The following is a 15,577-nucleotide window of genomic DNA, read 5'->3' as shown; positions in this document are numbered from 1 at the left end:
AATTGATATGAAGTTTTCACAATTATTTAACATACTAATCTTTGTTAAAAAACATTTAAAGAGACTAATCTTTATCAAAATACATGTAAAACTCGACTTAGATTCTCCATTTTCGACCGAAATTTTAACCCAAAACTTACTTAACCTAAAAGTTTAAATTAGCCTTCATACATTTTCCTATCATTCTTCAACATGTGCATCATCATAAAATTTGGTCACCGTACATCTATTATTAGTAACACTTACTATAAGAAAAAGTAAAATAAATAAATGAAATGAAACAAAAGAGGTGCATGGTCGGAAACCGCATGATAGGGTAGACCGCGTGAGTTAGAATATAGTAGTCAACGCACACGTGCGAAAGCATGTTGAAGTTTGGTCAATGGTGGTGTGCTCGTGAGAGAGAGTGTGTGGTTTGTGGAACAAGCTAGGTTTCTTTTTTGACCCAACCAAGTCAATTAAATTCAACGCTACTTGGTTTCACATAATATCTTGTACTGAAATTGTCATATAGCAATAACAAAATCATGTGTAAGAAGATATTATGACAATTTCATCCCTCTTGCTTGGTAGACAAGATATTTTAATTTGCTTGGACGGTTTTGTGTTTTGGGTGACTAGTGAACTCACTATTAATCACCTATTCATCTTCAAAAAAGTAACATATTTTGTAAAATATCCATGAAATTACAAGGGGCATCAATTTGTCTTGTCACTACTTTTATTTTGTAAAATTTCAATATAGTCATCAAGTTACAATTGAATTTCCCAAGAAACAAAATACAATTGAATTGGATAAGGCCGACATGGTATAAGAAATAAGAAAATATGGAGAAAAAATCAGGCTTATCCAACAAATAAAATAGTGCATGAGTTCAATAATAGAGCTATATTTTACCTGAAGACATTAAGTTACATGATATATTTATAAGAATAAAAACATTTAGTAAAAAATAAATAAAAACATAATATTTTATTAAAAAAATGAGTAAAATCATATTTAACATTTCAATAATTAATAACTGTGTTAAGAATTCCCGTACGCTTAGCTCAATTGGTAGGAATATTACATATTATATGCAGGGATCGGGGTTCGAACACCGGACACACCATATCTCCACATTTAAATATGTGAGTTCTAGCCATTAAACTATTTGACCCAAACAAAAATAACTGGGTTAAGAAAACCACCACCCTTTGTGTGATCTTTTCGTGAAAATGAAGCAAGGTCATAAATTCAAGTCAATAAATAACCTGATATTTACTACTCATCTTCCAGTCTTTTTCGGTACTTCAATAAATGGAATTAATCAAAAGAATTATGTTTTTCATTGGCATGAATCACTCTAGTGATTAAGATATTTTTTAAAAATCAATCATGCCTAGCAGAAACCGATTTCTTCTCTTGTCCTGATATCTTTTGTTATCTTGCCATAATACAATCTCCCATCGATCAATCTACACCCAAGGCTGTATAAATCATCACCCATTAGGGGAGCAAAAACCAAAATCTTAGGAGTACAAACCAAAAATATCCACTCTTTTTATCTTACTTTAATTTTATCTAAAGGTTACTATGATAAGGTTTTTGACACCTTATGTATTGAAGTTTATAGAGTCTTCCATTGCAAAGTTTCCGAGCTATGTTTGGACACTCTCATTATAAGTTACTCCAACCGGTTTTAATTATAAATAGTATTTCCTTTGAATAGCTTATGTATTTAGTTAGAGTCGTTTTTTGGCATGCGCAAGGTGCTCTACGGAGCCGAACCTCCGATTTATGGGGGTCTCAATTATTTGTAGGGGTATAAGTATAATTGTTTGGATGTAGAATAATGTTTTCTTTTGTTATGTGGGTCTAAATCAAACACTTATTATCTGACAAAAATAAAGAGTAAATGGACAAGTAAAGCCAAACCCACACATCAACAAAAAAAAAAATCAACAAAACAAATTAAAATCAAAGTAATGCTTATTCTTAATATGCAATTGTTTAAATTATCATTAATTATTTTTATTAGGGACCACTTTTAATATTAGAGCCGAGTCTCCAATTTTTTGGAACGACCCTGTATTTGATTTATATTACAGATCAAATACATTAGTTATTCAATGAATCTAAAAATTAATTTTTTTTTTATATATAATTGAAGTCGGAGGGACTAGTTTTTACGAATGATATTCAAATTCATTTAACATATTATCAAACAAGAATTCTCAATTAATTGGATGTATATGGGTTTGGACGCTCTTGATCAAACTAGTTTTTGGACATGAAATCCAAGCTCATTTAATGGTATTATGCCATGATATTTTTACCACTTGATTCTTTGGACCAACTAATTGTAAACTACAAAACGAGTGATGTGTAAATTAACTTGAGAAATTTTGCAACCTCTCAACTAAAATTCCTTAGTTACATAGAGCTCTAATTCTCTTTCTAATTAAGATGGAGTGTCTTTTTCCATTGCATTGTAAATCCACCATTTTCCTTTTTTAAAGTGTAAACTTAATTATTAATATTATTTTGAAAACAAAGTATAAACTATTAAAGATTTCTCAAAAGAAAAAATGAAACAAAGTTATTTTATTGGCTTTCCCTTAAGAATAACCTCCCCCACTACATCACCCAAATAAACCAAGGAAACAAAACATAGGTATATTTGCAAAAAGACAAAAACAAAAGCACCTATTACGAGAATAAAAATTGTATCTTGTTGATACCAGTCTCGTGAAACCTGGTATTCCGTAGTGGTCACGCGTGTATATATTTTTTTTAGTTATTTAATAACAACAAGAACAATAATTAAAATACCGATATATTAAAAAAAAAAATATATCAACTAGTTCAGGACTAAAAAATATATTCAATGTTTTTAATGAAGATGAATGCAATACTAATATATGTTGATTCATTCAGCAATCAGCAAGGGAACCATGAAAATAATTCACAATTGGACGTAGTCCACAACAAAATGCACCATTCTTCAAAGACTTGTATTATTATACAAGTACATTTCTTAATCCATCTTACGTAACACCATCTTCAATTAATTAACATGAATCAAATGATATAATGTCCTCCTAACCTAAAGCTAATGTGTTTTTTTTTTTTTATATTATATAAAGAGAGATCGGTGCTTATCCACGGATTGATCGTATCAAAGATATGCACGAACCACGAACCAAAATATTTCAGCAGGGGATGCAAATAAAAATATACTTAGAGTGTAGTCTAGTGTGCATATTATTTAATTTTAATACTTTGATTCCCGAAAGATATGGATTCCAAATAATTTGGACTTCGATTAAGTGAAGTCTAATTAGCAATTCTTTAATCAAATATAGGACTTTGATTTTGGTTACACAATTTTGATAAAGTATCTGTTATAAGCCAGCGGTTTAACATTGACAAATGGAGTCTTATAGTAAAAACTGATTGAATGATTTCAACTCGATTTTCCATTTTTTAAGGGTTTCTTGAAGGAAAAGCTAAAATAGACTTTGAGGTAGATCGTAACAACGGTCTATTTAAAATTTAGTTGATTATTTAAAGCTTTGAAAGTTTCCCAGCAATTATTGTTGAAGATTGATATATGGGATATTGGGCAAACAAGGAGTTTTGATGCCATCGGTCTCTTAGCAACATGTAATGAGTACCCTACTAGAAGATTTTTCTTAGCAACTCATGTGAAAGTTAGGGAAAGTGCTAAGACATTACCACTTGTACTTGTAGTCTATGGTATCCTATCATCTTTTCTACTTCATCCCAAGTCTTGCTTAGATTGACTTTCAGCTAAAATAAATACTACTTATTTAGTAGCTCAAACAAATCTCCACGAGTTTAAAGATATTTACCTTGAATTTAAAAAATAAGGCTTTCAAAAGAAGAAGAAAAGTTCAAAAGTTGCACTCATTTTAAAAGATCATTCGTTAGTGTTAGGTGTATGCATTTTTTGTGTGAAACGAATATCATATGCGCGTAACTGCAGAAGAAGAAAAAAAGTGAGGCAATAATTAGGTGTGAAAGTGCACTATTAAATACAATAGACTTAGGGGTTCAAATACCTGACACTACCAAAAAAAATACAATAGGCTTTCAAGATTCAATGATTTATTTTTTGACAAATGGGGGCGATTTTGGGGATTAGGTGTGATAGAAAATATATTAATCCGTTGTAAAAGATGGGATAAAGCTTTAAAGCCATGAAAATCTACCTAACCAAACAACTTTGTAACCGTGCTATGTTTTTTACAAGTTTGTCATTGATTAAATTTGGTACATAGTCATTATGGACGTTCTGGTGAGAAGAAAGGAGCAAGGAACGAAGAAATTAAGGAGTTAACTTCTGCCTAACTCACATCGCGCGCAATGAGCCCTACATCACGAGAATACGATGGAAATCAAGGAGATCACTACTGTCTATCTTACATCGCGGGCTATGAGTCCCGTCTCACGAGATAGAGCTATATGGCCAAAAGAGATACTCATTCCCTGCCTCACATTGCGAGGATAAGGCTCACATCGAGAACCAATTTTCCTACAACTTAGGAAAATGGACGCCTATAAATACTAAACCTCCATGTCAATATAAAAAACACATTTTGATGAGTAGGCGAAGGCAAAAACAAGATTTCAATAGGATTGGAGTGTCCTGAGTCATTTGGAAGCCAAGGAATCATCAATTGATGATCCTTTTCTCATGCTTTCCAATCATATTTAATTATATGTATTTAGAAGCTATGGCCTATGAGTAACTAATTCTCTCTATGTTAGGTCATGAAAGAGCAACTTTCTTGTGATTAATTACTCTTGTAAGTTTAAATGATTCCATGAATATTTAGTCGATTACTTTGTTTTTTCATCTAGTTAATCTTGTTCTTAATGTTTTTTCATGCTTTCATTGATTATTAACCACAACTTTATTCATAAATCGATTGTTAGGTCACAACATTAATTACTAACTCTAACTTTGTTGATTTGACCTATTTTAATCATTCAATTATTGATTTGATTTAGACATAAACTAATAATAATTTTTAGTTACTTTTGACATTTTTAAACCTTCATTGGTTAGGGCTCACATAGGACATTAGGGAGCAGTAACCATTGGAAATAATTAGTTAACAAGACATAAACCTAACTATTTTATTCATTGGTATTGAAATCAAGTAATCAATAACATTATATTCATAGTTTATAGTTACTCAAATAATCATGGAAGAAAATCTGACACGACCTAATTGTTTTCTCACTTCTCTTAATGAATTAAAACCAATCACTTGCCACGTGCAAATTAACTATTGTCATTTTAATTTTCTTATTGGTTAAGTTAACTATCAATTTAAAAAACAATATATCTTATTTTTTATATATATGACCACCTTATAAAAATATTGTCAGTTTCGCCGATGCCGCTAAGAGCAACTTCAACGGTTGGTTTTGAAGTAACGTACTCCAGCGTTACATAACAAAGGAATGGAACTTTGTAGCAAATTTCCATTGGAGTAGTCCAGCTTGGCGAGACCGTTCCTTTCTGAAGTAATCTTGGGAGCACAGTATTTGATGCAGCTTTTAATATAAAAATAGTTAAATAAATATTAATAAATGAGGTAATGTTATGGGACCTAAAATGAGTATTTTAAAATTTCACCATTGGAGTAAAATATAAAAAGAGTTATTTCAAAATGATGTGGTTTTAATGGGACCCACAAAATGCTTTTGGTGAAGTTCACCTTTAGAGATGCTCTAAAGATGGTGCCAAGGTACCGTCCGTACCCACCCTCATTGTAAATAATATTTTCGGGCACTCTATCTATGAGTATGAATCCAATTATCGTCTTTGATTTTATTTTTTACACAATTGTCCTCTCTAATAGAAATAAATACAATATTTACTCCTTGATCCAAAAAAAAAAGAAAAACAATATTTACTCATATTTGGTTAGTGGGTTATCTTATTGTCGTGAGTTTAACTAAGTTGATAAGGATAATGCATAATATATGCAAAGTTTTGTTGGTGTTTGGGGTTCCAACCCCGTTGGTAGGGACAATGCATAGTATATGCAAGATTCGAAGTTCGAATTTCGGAAAGAAAAAAAATTGGGTTATCTTACTCATATTTGGTAATGGATTATATATATAGCACAACCAAACCATTGTTATTAAAAGGAAATATCAAACCCGAACATTTAACTTGCTAAAACAATTATTGTTTCTAGAATAAAATAAGTGGTTCTGTTATAGACTCTAATTAGGGATGGCCAACCAAGACCTAACCCACATGATTAGGGCCAACATGATGCTTACACTTCCGAACGTTTATTTGGCTTTACAATATTAATATGATTGGTTATTAGTCATTGAATTTATTCTAGAAAAACTTCAAACACCGCACAATATTTCTTATCTTGGTTATGACTATATAGTAAGCATTTTTATCAAATAAACTTCTGCCAAATACAGTTCATGTTTGGTTGAGGACATTGATTAACTCGTCTACATTTTTACACTGACAAACAAAGAATTACTGCTGGAATAATAACGGTTTCATCTTTTTTTACAAATAGTAGGGACATGACCCAATATAGCTAGTACACTTGGGTCAACAATTGAAAGATTTTTCATATATATTGAATTATTGATAACAAATTTAAGTTGGTTTAGGACAATAGCCAGAGCAGTCCTGTAAAAACATCAGATGATTTACCATATATAAAAGAAAAGGGTACCATTGCTTATTATAGTTTATTCAAACACTAGTGGACGAAATAAGCATGCCCAAATGAATGCTTGGCAGGAAAAAAATTGCTTTAATCACACTGATAACGAAAGCAAGATTTAATTAATAGAAACTGAAAATGATAAGTTTTTATGATAAAAAAAAGAACGATAAGATCAGAGAAACAATGTGAAAATGAAATGTTAAATATTTAAATATAAACCATCAATTTAATCTTTCAATTATCACTCTTCAACTTAATTTAGAGGATACATGGTCATAAAAATGCGACAAGTTCGTGACATCTTAATAGCACATGCTAACCAGATGAGTTTTATACAATTTAAATATATATTTTTGAACAAGTCAAAATGAATCTTATATACCATGATAAGGGTTCCCTTAGCATCAGAAATGCAAGGGGAGATCAAAGAGTCTTACAAAAATAACACAAACAAAAAGGAAACGAAGCCAACAGGTGGTCTACCCCCACAAGCATTAAAGGATTAAATCACCGATTATGAAAATCAAAAGTTAAACATAGATTTTTAGCTTTCAATCACCACAAAGATGATAATTGAACTATACCTAGCAATTGAGTAATTCACTCGTCTTTTTGCTTAAAACAACAATTATTTATTTCTTTTCAAATTACTCACACACAAATAAGCCACACAATATGCATCCTCGACCGTAATGATTTAGAAAAATCCTCATAGAGCACTAAATAGAAGATTGTGGTCAAACAAACTTGAGGGATTCACTCAAAAGATATTGAACCATTGCCGCACTAGCATCCAAAGCTTTTAAAAAAAAAGTCACATGCTAAAATCAAGTGATTCAAATTTTCAGCTTCACCGCAGCCTTCAACACACACACACACACACACACACACACACACACACACACTCATACTGTGTTGAAGTATTCCACGTTGAACTAGATTATCCTTTGCAGAGATCCGATTATGAAGTAGCCTCTATGAAAAAATAGATACCTTTAACGAAACTGTTTTGTTATAAATTATTATTGTAAATCATGTCGAGTATTTGGTTCCACCTCAGTTAACATCTGATAAACACCACTGAGTTTGTACCTTTCGTTAAGCGTTATCCTCCAGCTCCACTTATCCCCCACACCAACTTGTAAGTAAATGTTAGATAAAACCTCACTACACTCCCCATCAATTTCTCCCCCCAAGCAACTAACTGACGCCACCATTTTCAAGCTTTTCCACTAAATCAAACAACCGCCAATACAATTTAAATATTATTTATTTCATTGAGTCTAAATGTGTAAATAGGAACTGATGCCCAAAATATCATAAAAAAAAAGTGTAAATAGGTATTTTTCTTCTTGAATTGAAACAGTCGATCGATGAAGTCCCTAAAATATATAAAATAGAAAATTAATCTCATAAATTAAAGAATAAGTTTAAATGCATAATATATGCAAGGTTCGGGGTTCAAACCTTGACCACCATAAAAAAAAAAAAAAAGAATAAGCTTAAATAGAGTTTTGACCCCAAATTTTATAATTGCTTGATTTTGGTCCTGCAAGTTTGGTTTTTTTAGTTTGACCCACAAATTTCACAATTATTTGATTTTGGCCCTTAAACTTCAATTGCTCAATTGTGGCCCCAAGTTTATCCCTTTTAGCATATGTCAGTCTCCTATTGATATTTTGACTTAAAAATACATTATTTTAATTTTTAAAATTTTATATTTATGTGTGTATATATATATATATATATGTTGTGTATGTATATGTGTGTATATATATAGAGAGAGTAAAATATAAGCTATGTGACGACATTTCATTTTATAATTTTTTAATTAATTTTGCATATATATTATTTATAATTTTACAATTGTTATGACTTTTATAAAATATAATCAAGGTCAAAATCTCAATGGGAGACTACCAAAAGCAAAATAAGGTAAAACTTTTTTTTTTTTTTAAGAAACTAAACTAGCCCACCTAAATTGACACCAGAGAGAATCGAACTTGAAACCTTAAGAAGAAGCACATTTCAAGATTCCAAGTCAACACTTTCAGACTAATCCAAGTGGGTAAACTAGCGGGTAAAAATCGAAGAATGGAAAATATGGGGCTAACTGTGTTTAATCTTAGGAATATCAATGTCAAAATTGTGAAATTTGGAGGACCATAACAATTAGTTTCTTTAAGATTTTGCAGCACCAAAACAAATGTAAAATTTTGAAATTGTAATGCAAAACTTCAAATAAAAATGGCCATTGATACGAAGTGATCATAAATGGTGGCTGGTGTCGAGCAACAATTCTTCAAGATTAAAGTTTGAGGGTACCTACACGCACTTCGATGCTCATGTCAATACAAGATCAAAGAGTGCAAAGTGTTAAATGATAGAAATTGTGTGCTTTAAATTGATTAAGGGTGTCTTTTGTAGGCATAGGTGTGGAGTCATTGGAGAGTTGACGAAGGACCGTTATCCACAGCGCCCCGTCAATGTCAAACTCAACGTTCATTAGTCGTTAAGGCGTTGCAAGTTCATGAAATCTAAGGTTAGTTGTTGAGGTTCTTTGTTGGACGGAGAAGGTTCAAGTTTGTCTGCGTTGAACCTCATTGTGTTTAGGCTTATAAGTATTTTGGTTTATAAAAAAACTATGGATTTAATTTTTTTATTTTTATTGTCAAGTAGTCTAGTGGTTGGAGCTCACATATTTTGTTCCAAGCACATTAAATATGTTCACCTTGTTGAAAATAGTTAACCGTCGATAATTACGACCCAATTAAATTTTTCTAAAAAAAGTAAAAATTTATTGAGAGTTACGACCTGATTGCAAGTCAATTTGAGATGTCTAAAGAACAATTGTCTAAATTAATTGACTCTTTTTTTTTTTTTTTTACTATTCCACAAGTTTGAAATAATTTACTGATTATTATTTAAATTTTAATATTTAAATACCTACATAATCGGATTAAATTGTGGAAAGAGTATTTTTTATTTTTTTTGGATAACAAACTGATTTGATTCAATATTTAATTAAAGATTATTATATAAAATAAAAAATTAAAGGAAATAAGGAGGTGGATTCCTTACTCCCAACGCATCTGAGGTTCGGAATCAGGTTTGGAGCTAGGTTTGGATGAAGACTTTGTGAGGATAAGAACGACCTTACCCCTCTCTTTCTCTCTCTCTAACAAAAAACGCTATCTACCGCTTCCAAGCCCTACAAGAACCCATTCCCTCCCTCACTCTTCTTTACTTCTCTAACTCTCAACTTCAAACCCTATTTTTCTGCCTCTCTCTCTTCTTTTTCTCTCTCTCTCTCTCTCTCTCTCTCTACTCAAAAAACCAAACACCATTCACTTTTTCACATTCAAACTTCAAACCACACACACACCAATGGCAATTGAAAATCAAGAAAATACCAGTGTCAGAGAAATCAAACCAAAGAACAGGAGAATCATGGTATGCACAATCTACCACTAGATTCTTAATGGTTTTTTTGTTTTTAATGTTAATGTCTTCTGTTTTTTATACATTGTATTATGTTCTGTTTTTATTGATTTTTGATTTGATTTTTGAATAGGGTGCTGGAGGACCTGATGATGATGATAACAGATGGCCACCATGGTTGAAACCATTGTTGAAAGAAGCTTTCTTTGTTCAATGCAAGATACATGCTGATTCTCACAAGAGTGAATGTAACATGTATTGTTTGGATTGTATGAATGGTCCTCTTTGTTCTCTCTGTCTTGCTTATCACAAAGACCACCGTTACATTCAGGTTTGTCTTCATTGTTCAATCGATTCATAAAAAAAATTACTTTTTGTAGAAAAACTTATAATCTGACACATTTTGGTTCATGGGCTACTTATAGATTCGTTCTTTTTTTGGGTTAATTTCAGTTAAAAGTTCCACTTTTGTTTTCTGTGTTGAGATCTATGTCTTGTTCTCAAATGGGTTTTAAAAAAAATGTGACCTTTTGCTGATTTTCAGCTATTTTTTCAATGTGTGTGAATAATGTTTAACCATTGATGTATAATGTTTAATAAATGTGCTAAAGTTTGTTTTTTGTATGGTTTGTAACAGATTAGGAGGTCTTCATACCATGATGTGATAAGGGTGAATGAGATTCAGAAACACTTGGACATTGCTGGTGTTCAAACCTACATTATCAACAGTGCAAGGGTTGTGTTTTTGAATGAAAGGCCTCAACCAAGGCCAGGGAAAGGTGTCACAAACACTTGTGAAGTTTGTGAGCGTAGCCTTCTTGATTCCTTCCGGTTCTGTTCTCTTGGTTGCAAGGTAATTTACTTTACTTTACTTTGTTTTTTCCACCAATGTATTTTCATCGAATTTGAACATATCGTTGTTGTTCGGCTATACGCCATGTAGTATAAAATGTTGTCAAATAGCTCAGCTATAGTGAGCTATAGCAGCGCCATAACAATGTTGTGTAGCGGAATTTGAACAAACTAATATTTTCTGGGATTTGTGATTGATTGACAACATTGGATGATGTATTTGCTTTCTTTTCAAGCTAGTAAGAAACTTTTGATGGGTTAAAATGAGTTGAGGTTGACTTTTTCATAATAGGTACCATTTGATTCACGAGACTCTTGTATCCTTCAATTTAATCATCTTTTGCATAAATTTCTTCAGAGCATTAAAAAACCATGAATGTTGGGATTTGAATATTGACTTATAAAATCCATCTTTGTCAAAATCATAACTATTATGTGTTCAACAAGTTTATGTTGTTAATTGTACTATTCAGTTTTGGTTAATTGGTTTATTAATCAATCAATGTGAATGTGAATTGTAGATTGTGGGGACATCTAAGAACTTCCAGAAGAAAAAGAGACATTTAACAGCAATGGCATCAGATTCTGAGGAGTCATACAGTAGCAACAACATTCATAGCCGTCAGAAGAAAATCAAAGTTCAAAGCTTCACACCATCTACACCACCCCCAACTTCAGTTAATTACAGAACAGCCAAGAGAAGAAAGGGAATACCACATAGAGCCCCATTGGGGGGACTTGATGTAGATTATTATTTGCTATAATGCCCCTGATATATATACTAATGCAAGTACTTTTTTTTTTTTTTTTTTAACTTTTATTAAGATAAACAATGTTTTCTAGTGTTTTGTGTATATAAAAAAATCCAAATAGAAGTGGAAAAGGTTGAGGTAGTAGAAAATAAAAGACACCTGTGAAATAGTTGGTGGTGCATTTAGCAAAAAGAATGGGTGGACGTACCCGTGCGTGTAGCAAAACTAGTAAGTCTTTTTTAATATAGGTTTGTTTTACCAAAGTAATTATACCTAAGTTTTTTGGTTGGTGATGTAAATATTGGGTTAGTAAGTGGGGGAAGAAAGGAAATGAAAATGTACTCCTTTGGAAAAAGGTGCTATATCTAAATATGGTAATAGAAAAAATAAAAGAGATCATATTATATATACACATGTGTTTCACAATTATTGCTCCCATTGTTCGACCGTATTTGAAAACTTTACAAAGATTAAGTAAAATGTATACATTCCCTCAAAATAAAAATTTAAGTAAAAAGTATACATGAAAGAAAAAAAATGATGATTCTGTTTGCTTGAAGGAGATTCTATTAAATTTCTGTTTATAAATTGTTCCGACTATAAGTTGTTATTATATTGTTCGTTTTGGATCTACTGTGAGCTCTCACGATCTTCTCGCTCATAAATAATGTTTGTTTGAATGAAGAGTTTCGGTTTTGACCTCATTCAAAAAGAATATGGGGATATTTGATCTGTCAACCTCGAGCTTGGCGTGGGTAGTAATTTACGTGGTTCGTCAATGTTGTGACCTCAGATCTACGACATTGCATTTCTTTGATTTGTCCATGTTCGGATTTGTGTGAATCCTTACGATTGTTTGCTTTGTATTAGTATTTTTGAAGTTTTTTTCTTTTTTTTGTGTGTAAATGATGTAACATTGAATTGTAAAAACGTAAAATGTAGTTTTTAGATATTGTGCAGTTTGTGACTTATGTGTAGGGGTGGGAATAGGTCAGGCACTCGTCAGGGGCCTATGACCTGGCCTACCTAAAGTGGGGTGGGAATAAGCCTTATGCTAAGCTAAGGCTTAAAGAAAAACCTACTAGGCCTATCAAACCAGTCCATATATGTGTAATTATATTAACTACATTATATAATACACGTGTATTAGCCTATGCAAAATGGATGTGTTAGCCCTACAAAATTTTATTGGCGTGCTATATATATATAAGCTAAAGTGGGGGGAAAATGGATGTAGCCTTTTAAAAAATACTACCTCCGTTCGTTTTTTTTTGGTAGATAGACAAAATGGCAAAGCCATTATAAATTCACACACACAAGTGGAGGTACCGGAGTTCGAACCCCGGTCATGGCATCCGGCCTAATAATTTCGGCATTTTGTCAGTTGAACTAGGACTTCTGGATACCTCCGTTCCTTTTTAATTGTCATATTTTGACATTTTACATAAACCAAGACAATCAACAATTGATACTACTTTTGATGCAATATGATGTACTTTTACTATAATGACCTTATTCATTTAATATCTCATTTCATATATTTCTCTCTCCACAATAAATAACTAAGGACAATATTGGTAAAACTACATTTAATGTTGCATTGAACTTTGAAAGTGACAGTTAAATAGGAACAAAAATTTTCTCCAAAAGTAACACTTAAAAAGAAACGGAGGGAGTATATGTTTATTAGCCTTTTTATAAATATGTCAAATGTTATATTTAAAATTTACAAATTAGTCTTTTAGACATGCTAATATACCCAAGCTTTTAAAAAGGTCAAACCATACTTAAAATAAAGTCTTTACCAAGTTAATAGATCAGACTTAAGCTTTAATTTTTTCAACTAAATTCGATTTATTTAAGAAAAATCCAACTTGACCCGATCTATTCTCACCCCACCTTGTGAGTCCTTACAATCGTTTACTTCATATATGCATTATAGAGATTTTGTTAACATTGATGCAACATTGAAGTCCTTACGATCGTTTGCTTCGTATATGCATTATAGAGATTTTGTTAACATTGATGTAACATTGAAATGCAAAAAGAAGTGTTATACTTTCACATAACTACAACAAACGATATATTGATTTCTTTTTAATCTTGTTTCTCATTTTAAAAGACAAATTTCTTTGTAAAAAACATATTGTGAGCCTGAGTGGTTGTGAATGCTGGTGGTGGGGCCGATGTTAACATAAGGTTCCATCCAATTGCGGTAGGGTCCACTGAAGTCGGCTTATGGGTTTTGTCGTCAGCTTGGACGCGTGTTGATACATTATTGGTTGTTGTGAAAGCAAGGTGCATTAGTTCTCGAAAGTAGAGAGTAGGTCGGCCGCCTTGAATCAGATAAATATATACAAAGTTTATATATTTTTAATTGTCAAAGATTATTTTTAATTACTATTATCTTTCATTTTTTAATCTTCATAATTTAAAAAGGTATTAATGACGAATACTTCAAGGACATTGTGTTAAGATTTCAAATAAAGAAAATTAGTGAAAAATTGAATATTACAAATTACAATTAATGCACGATTTAGTGATATTTGGTCTTATTTTTTTAGAAGTTAAAATTAACTGTGTCAACATCTATATTAGTCGTTCATGATTTTTTTGAGTTAATTTAACCTCTAACAAAAATAAAACTCAATTAATTCATTTGGAGATAAAACAAAAAATCAAAATCAACATGGTCTTTGATATTTTGATATCGAAAATAAATTAGTCATTGACATAATATAACATAGTAGTACTGATTTGTACTTCAATATTAAAATATCAAAGATTATTTTGAATGATTATATTAGCTCGTTTGAATATTGCACATAACCAAAATGAATCTTCATTCAAATAATTTAGAGAAGTAGTATAATCAATTTTATATATTTGGATGATTTTAAGTATAATTTTAACAAAATATCATTATTTTATTAAAATAATTCTTTTTGGATTTTTTTTCAATAGAATCAATTTTTTTTTTGTATTCTGGTCAATCCCCCAATTATGGAGTAGATTCTCAAATCCTGAAATTAGAGGGCTCAGAATACATAATGTAGCTCTTTGTTAGTGGCCTTATCAAAAACATTATTTATTTTTTACAAAAAGTAACACATAAAATAAAATAAACGTGGTTTTGTAAATTGGGCACTTTCTCTGCTTTGTCAAATCTGTTGAAGGGTCTAATCATGAGGATGATAGAGTGATTAATGGATTCTTTCTAAACGTGGTTTTTCCTCTGAGTTTCGTACGGGTTAGGTTTGTATTATATGCATTTGTGTTAAATTTTCATAATTAGAAAAAATATTTGTCACCCCACTCAAAGAGAAAGAACCTAATTAAGATAACGGTCTAGTATTAATTGGTGAAAAGTGAAGTGTTTCCTTATGAAGAATGTCTAGGTTTTTAAGGAAAATGTTTTGAACTAGTTAATGTTTCTTAGGGAGTAAGATTTCAGATTCTCATAACCCAAAAAGGAATCGGAATTATTAGCTTTAATTTTCATCCCTTTTTTTTTACCAGGTCATCAAAAGTCTACTACAAATGCTTTGTGCGCAATGTGTATGATTGTTTTGATTTTTTTTTTTTCAAAGTGTTAAAAAGAGTCTTACATCGAGTAAAATATGACATGATCAAGTCATGCATTTATAAGTGGAAACATTTCGCTTTTATGTGGTTTTTGTTGTTGTGTGCAAGTGTGAGTTATATGTCCCACATCGGATAAAATAGTAAAGGTTGAACATTTTATAAGTAAGAAAACCCATAAATCCATTGTCTTAAGTTTTTGGGTAAGAGTGTGGTGCCTTTCT

General features: G+C 31.3%; 1 protein-coding gene across 1 annotated transcript; it reads left to right on the top strand.

The window, feature by feature from the left end:
• The first annotated feature begins 9,911 nt into the window (after positions 1–9,911).
• LOC11418769 (protein RGF1 INDUCIBLE TRANSCRIPTION FACTOR 1) lies at positions 9,912–12,183 on the top strand. Its single transcript, XM_003612837.4, has 4 exons — positions 9,912–10,179; positions 10,301–10,498; positions 10,805–11,020; positions 11,541–12,183. The coding sequence occupies exons 1-4, from the start codon at positions 10,114–10,116 to the stop codon at positions 11,781–11,783; spliced, it is 723 nt and encodes a 240-aa protein (XP_003612885.1). The 5' UTR covers positions 9,912–10,113; the 3' UTR covers positions 11,784–12,183.
• The last annotated feature ends 3,394 nt before the right edge of the window (positions 12,184–15,577 follow it).

This window comes from Medicago truncatula, chromosome 5, assembly GCF_003473485.1.
Source record: "Medicago truncatula cultivar Jemalong A17 chromosome 5, MtrunA17r5.0-ANR, whole genome shotgun sequence".
Lineage (NCBI taxonomy): Eukaryota > Viridiplantae > Streptophyta > Magnoliopsida > Fabales > Fabaceae > Medicago > Medicago truncatula.
Note: the sequence above shows the minus strand (reverse complement) of the source record. Positions and strands in the feature narration are given on the sequence as shown.

What these genes read in the sequence shown, in the direction of transcription:
- LOC11418769 (XM_003612837.4), top strand. Translation starts at nt 10,114, where the DNA reads ATGGCAATTGAAAATCAAGAAAATACCAGTGTCAGAGAAATCAAACCA. An exon ending in CAAAGAACAGGAGAATCATG is followed by an intron (nt 10,180 to 10,300) that starts GTATGCACAATC and finishes ATTTTTGAATAG; the next exon opens with GGTGCTGGAGGACCTGATGA. An exon ending in AAGACCACCGTTACATTCAG is followed by an intron (nt 10,499 to 10,804) that starts GTTTGTCTTCAT and finishes GGTTTGTAACAG; the next exon opens with ATTAGGAGGTCTTCATACCA.